At 47.7% G+C, this 6,525-nt stretch overlaps 1 protein-coding gene across 1 annotated transcript in view; it reads right to left on the reverse strand.

The window, feature by feature from the left end:
• GSR (glutathione-disulfide reductase) overlaps positions 1-1,965 on the reverse strand; it is a 58,035-nt gene extending 56,070 nt beyond the window's left edge. The window contains exon 1 of the mRNA XM_017535958.2: positions 1,528-1,965. Within this exon, the coding sequence (XP_017391447.1) occupies positions 1,528-1,833 (306 nt within the window). The 5' untranslated portion in view covers positions 1,834-1,965. The remainder of the gene's footprint in view (positions 1-1,527) is intronic.
• Positions 1,966-6,525: the final 4,560 nt, after the last annotated feature.

A 6,525-nucleotide genomic window follows, 5' to 3' on the forward strand; every position in this document is an offset into this window, starting at 1 on the left:
AAAGAAGAAGAGAGGAAAATGTGGAGAGCAGAACAGAAGTGAGAAGTGATCAAGTACTCTCACAGGGTGTGTGGTGGGGGGCTCTTAGTGGCACCCCACAATCTGCCTTCTGCAGAGTTCTTCTGTCTGGACTACAGTGTCAAAGTGCAAGTTGATAATTAACAGGGATTTTTCCTTTCTCTTAACCTCCATGTTCATTTTGAAAAAAGGGCACTGAACAGTGAAGTCAGCCTTTTCATAACTGTCCATTTTTAGTTTCATTCATTGCACAAGTGCTTACTGAGCAAGGGATTTTAAGGTGATAAGAGACACACAAACATAGAAGCCCATCCCTGCCCTTAAGGACTTCCCAATGTGGCCTAATTTAAACATTAATCTCCAAAGGAATTTAGAGAACCTATCCTGAATTCCACGTTCCTCTTGGATATAGCATTTTATCGTGAACACCCCAATCTTGTGATAGAAAAGGGTGGCACATCAAAAGTTGAAAACATTTACTTTTAGGACTAGTGCAGTGGCTCAGGCTTAGAATCCCAGCAATTTGGGAGGCTGAGGCAGGAGGATCACTTGAGCCCAAGAGTTTGAAATCAGCACAGTAAACATAGAGATCCCCATCTCTACAAAAAAATAATAATAATTAACTGGGTGTGGTGGTTCACCCCTGTAGTCCCCAGCTACTCAGGAGGCTGAGGCAGGAGGAACTCTTAAGCCCAGGAGTTCGAGGCTGCAGTGAGCTATGATCGCCACTGCACTCCAGCCTAGATGACAGGGCAAGACCCTGTCTCAAAAAACAAACACAAACAAAAACCCTTATTTTCAAAAATTATGAATTTTGTAAATCTCAGCATTTACATTCCTGTTTTTTGAGTTTTGCAATCCACACAAAACCAAGACAAAAGCCAAAGCTCTGCGAACTCACCTAATCAAGGTCGCATTGGCTGCAATTCAGATCACCTGAAAATCCCAAAGCCCAAGCTGCACCTCAGCCCAATTAAGTTAGAAATCCAGGCACCCTCAGGTGATTCCAATGTGCAGCCAAGGTTGCGAACAGCTGCTATAAATCATTCTGCCCTTGAAACGGGAGAACCAACATATACATTCTTCAAGGGTACCCTCCACCACCAACGACACCGTCACTCTCATCCCCACACACACACAGGCCACCAGCAATGTCCCCAGATGCAGTTTTGTGTTTCACGCGGTCAAGCATAGAATCCAATCCAGTCTCACTTGGAGAAGTGAGAGGATGCGAGGAAGATTAATTTAACCCGCCCAGGCCTTGGTCAGTATCGCATCCGAGCCAGAGCAAACGCTGGCTTGGCTTTGGGGGCCGCAGAGAAGCCCCTGGACGCTTCTCTCTTCTCCACCTATTGGGGTCCTGGCTTCGGAGTGGGGGATTGCGGGGGTGGAAAAGAGGAAAGCGCTGCGCTAGGGTACCACCGGATCGCCATAGGAAAGAGCCCAGGCTGTCCCCCGAGAGGCCGAGACCAAGCGGGGCCCCCATCCCAAACAACCGGCGTTACTCACGCAAGTGCCACCCAGCTTGTGGCTCTCCACCACGGCGGCCCTGGCGCCCAGCTCGGCCGCCCTGCGCGCGCTGGCCAGCCCGCCCGAGCCGCCCCCGATCACCAGGTAGTCGTAGGAGACCACGGCGCCGCCGGAGAGCGGCGGGCCCTGCGGCTGCGGCTCCTGCCTGCAGGCCATGACGCGGGAGAGGGCGCGCGTGACAGCCGCGGGAGGGGGAGGAGGCAGCGGGAAGCCTCGGGAAGCGCGTGCCGCCCGTTGCCAGCTCGGCCTCGCGGCGGAACTTAAAGCTCGGGGTAGCAGGGCCATGCACGCGGAAGTGGCGCGCAGAGGGCGGCGGGCGGCCCGGGGGCGGTCCCCGGGAAAGGGGGGCGCAGGCCCCCGGCAAGCGCAGCCTCACGGTGACTAAGCACACAGCCGCCGCTAGGGGAGACCCGGAGGGCGCCGAGAGGCGGGGCCGCATCCCTGTTCCCCGCCCCGTTGGTAGAGCTTGAGGGGTTTCTCCGCTTCCGTCCTCACCCTGGCACCTGGCACCTGGCTCCCGGGCGGCGCCGGCCGCTTGTAGCCTTCTGGTCCGGTAGAGCAAGGCAAGGGACGGTGAACAGGGCTCTTTTCTGCCGGCTTTTCGCAAGCTGGCCCCCTGGGGAGTTGCCAGTGGCACCGGCTGGTTGAGGAAAAGAAATTTGCCTTTACTGGCGGGGGTCGGGGGTCGGGGGGCGTTGTTTCGCCAGGATTGTTCCAGAGACGAGTTCTGTTGTTTTTTCTTTGAGATTGCGTCTCACTCTCCCCCAGGCTGGGGTGCTGTGATGCGACCTCTGCTCAGTGCAGCCTCTATCCACCTCCCGGGCTCAAGCAGCGATCCTCCTGCCTCAGGCTTCCCAGCAGCTGGGACTACAAGTGTCCACCACAATGCTTGGCTAATTTTTTTTGCTTTTTAAAAAGATGGGGTCTCGCTATGTTGCCGGGACTAGTCTGGAACTCCTGACCTCAAGAGATTCTCCCACCTCAGCCTCCCAAAATGCTAGAATTACAGATGCCAGCCACCGTGCCCGGCCTTATTTTTATTTTCTTTTAAAGTCAGGGGTCTCAAACTCCTGTCCTGGGCTCAAGCAATCCTCTGGCCTCAGCCTCCTGAGTAGCTGGGATTACAGGCGTGCACGTGCCCAGTTAGGAACTATATTTTGACCAACACTGTCTCTTGCCTTCAGGTGAATCTTAAGTTTGAGAATAGTGGAATAGTGGAGTAATTAAGTTTGGAATAGTGGATTAATTCGGAGTAGCAGTTTTTATGATCTACAGATGAAGCACAGAGAAAAGGATAGAGTTGGACACACAAAAGCATTGACCTCCCAAGCTGTAGAGACTGGCGTGTCCTTTGAGAATATTTACAACTACCAACTGCACAACAAAGTAGTAAGTGCAGCTTCGAATTTGTCTTGTGATAGGCCACAATCCCATGCCCACAAGGACAGTGCACAGGTCATCCGATCACATCCAGGTAGGCAAAAGAAGGTCCAGGTCACTGGGCAGCAAGGCCCAGCACAAAGAGAGAGAATGGGAACACACCACACCCCAAATGGAATGGGATCCAATTCTTTTTTTTTTTTTTTTTTTGAGATGGACTAATGCTCTGTTGCCAGGCTGGAGTGCAATGGCATGATCTCAGCTCACTGCAACCTCTGCCTCCTGGGTTCAAACGATTCTCATGCCTTAGCCTCCTGAGTAGCTGGGATTACAGGCGCCTGCCACCATGCCTGGCTAATTTTTGTATTTTTAGTAGAGACAGGGTCTCACCATGTTGGTCAGGCTGGTGTCGAACTCCTGACCTCATGATCTGCCCACCTCAGCCTCCCAAAGTGCTGGCTGGGATTACAGGCGTGAGCCACGGCGCCAGGCCTGGGATCCAATTTTTCTGAATACAAAATTTACGGGAAGAAGAGAAAGTTCTTCCTTCCTACGGACTATCTTGTAATAAATGTAGATGGAACACAGAAAATTACCATTTTGGGCTACGTGTAGTGACTCACAACTGTAATCCCAGCACTTTGGGAGGCTGAGGTGGGAGGATCCCTTAAACCCATGAGTTCGAGACCAACCTGGGAACACAGGGAGCTCCTCATCTCCACAAAAAAATAAAAAATTAGCTGGGTGTGGTGGCACACACTTGTAGTCCCAGCTACTCTGGAGGCTGAGGTGAAAGGATCACTTGAGCCCAGGAATTCAAGGTTAGTGAGCTATGACTGTAACGCTGCACTCCAGCTTGGGTGACAGAGTGAGACCCTGTCTTTTTTTTTTTTTTTTTTTGAGATGGAGTTTTACTCTTATTGCCGAGGCTGGAGTGCAATGTCCCAATCTCGGCTCACCGCGACCTCTGCCTCCTGGGTTCAAGCAATTCTCCTGCCTCAGCCGCCGACGTAGCTGGGGTTAAAGGAATGCACCACTATGCGTGGCTAATTTTGTATTTTTGGTAGAGACGAGGTATCTCCATGTTGGTCAGGCTGGTCTTGAACTCCCCACCTCAGGTGATCCAACCGCCTCGGCCTCCCTAAGTGCTGGGATTACAGGCATGAGCCACTGCGCCCAGCCCCCAGACCCTGTCTCTTAAAAAAAAAAAAAGTTTTCTTTCAAACACTAGAGGAGGCCGGACACAGAGGCTCATGCCTATAATCCCAGCACTTGGGAAGAGAAGCCACAAGAGGCTCGCTGGAGCCCAGGAATTTGAGACCAGTGTAGTTAACACAGTAAGACCTGGTCTCAAAAATTTAAAAATTAGTTGAGTTTGGAGGTACACACATGTAGTCCCAGCTACTCAGGAGGCTGAGGTAGCAGATCACTTGAGCCTGGGAGGTTGAGGTTGCAGTGAACTGTGACTGTGCCACTGTATTCCAGCTTGGGCAACAAAGCGAGACCCTGTCTCAAAAAACCCTACTAGACAAACTTAGGTAATTTCTATGAAAACATTGTGAAATATTTGTCAAAATGATAAGCCCCTAAGTAATATGTATTGAGCTAAGCACTGTGCTAAGAGCTTTATATGTTCTCTCTCTTCAACCCACGAAATAAATACTGTACTATTATAGTATCAATTTTATAGATGTGGACTCTGAGGTTCAAAGAGGTTAAATAACTTGCACAAGGTTAAACAGCTGGTGACTTGGGATGTTTTTCTAGGATAATCAAAAATTCTGTAATGATAAAAAAAAATTAAACAGCTGGTGAATAGCAAAGCAGGAATTCAAATCCTGAAGGCCTAACTCAGAAGCCTATTAACCATTATTAGAAAGAAACCATCAAAAAAAAAAAAAAAAAAAAGAAAGAAACCATCAATGAGTGTGTCTTACAGTGAAAGTACAAGATTAGCTTGGGTAACACAGGAAAACCCAGTCTCAACTAAAAATACAAAAATTAGCCAGAGTGGTGCTGTGTACCTGTATTCTCACCCACGTGGGAGGCTGAGACATGAGACTTGATCCCAGGAAGCTATGGTTTCAGTGAGCTGAGATCACACCACTGCATCCGGCCTGGGGCAGAGTGAGACTCCATCTCAAAACTAACAAAAAAATCCTTTCCCACTTATAGTGACTAATTCATATTACAACTTTGTGTTAAGGTTGTAGGTCAAGAGATACTGTGTCACCAGAAAGGTGGTGATGGCACTTCTATAAACAGTCTGAGAAATCTATGCAGGAAATAGTGATACAGAAAGAACTTTGCTAATACAGGTTGTTCAATAAAATTTTTATGTTCCATATATGAAGATAATTGCAGTCACTTAAAAGAATAAAAATATATAACTCGAGATACTGCAAGTGGGAAAAAAAGGATAAAAATAATATGAGGAGAGGAATAATTGAACATTACTCAGTTACTCAATATCAGTGTTTAATATTGAGATGAAAGATAAACACTGAAGAGGCAGAGAACAATAACTATAACTCAATGTGGAATTAACAAAAGCAAGTTATACTATAAAGGGAAAGAAATTTTCAGAGGGACATAGCAAGACTGCTTTGCTGAGAAAACTGGATACAACCTCAGAAGATAACATCTAAAGGGAAATCACACATTCACTGAAGACCTCTTTCACGTTTTTGATGTCTAATTAATTGTTTCAGTAATATATCTTGAAAGATCACGGGGAAGATCATAAAAAGCTTTGGAAATAACACTACTGCCTGGGTGCAGTGGCTCACACCTGCAATCCCACACTTTGGGAGGCCAAGGCAGGCCGATCATGAGGTCAGGAGTTCAGGTCCAGACTGGCCAAGATGGTGAAACCCCATCTCTAGCAAAAATACAAAAATTAGCCAGGCATGGCGGTACACACCTGTAATCCCAGTTATTGGGGAAGGCGAGGCAGGAGAATCGCTTGAACCCAGGAGGCAGAGGTTGCTGTGAGCCAAGCTTGTACCACTGCACTCCAGCCTGGGCAATACCACAATCTCAGTTCACTTCAACCTCCGCCTCCTGGGTTCAAGCGATTCTCCTGCCTCAGCCTCCTGAGTAGCTGGGATTACAGGCACCCACAGCCACACTCAGATAATTTTTGTTTTTTTAGTAGAGACAGGGTTTCTCTACTAAAAAATCACCACAGGTGATCTGCCCACCTTGGCCTCTCAAAGTGTTGTATTACAGGCGTGAGCCACTGCGCCCAGCCCTGTAACTGTTTATTTTTAAAATGTATTTTGCAATATTTAAGATAAACGAAGTACCTGTTAAATAATAATACAATGGCACATCCACACCTCTTAGCTTAAGAAATGTAGTACTACCACACTGTCTAGTTCTACATAGTTTTCCCAGTTGCATCCTTCTTCCTGTCTCCCTCCCCCAAGAGATAATCAATGTCCTAAATGTGGTGTTCATCATTTCCTTCATTTATCTGTTCTTGGGAATAAATATCCGTCATCAAAAAACAGATATTCATATAAGGGATTAATGTTCTTTTTGTTTGTTTCTGTTTTTCTTTTCTTTTTTCTTTTTCTTTTTTTTTTTTTTTTT

Source organism: Cebus imitator, unplaced genomic scaffold (assembly GCF_001604975.1).
Source record: "Cebus imitator isolate Cc_AM_T3 unplaced genomic scaffold, Cebus_imitator-1.0 Scaffold5, whole genome shotgun sequence".
Classification (NCBI taxonomy): Eukaryota; Metazoa; Chordata; class Mammalia; order Primates; family Cebidae; genus Cebus; species Cebus imitator.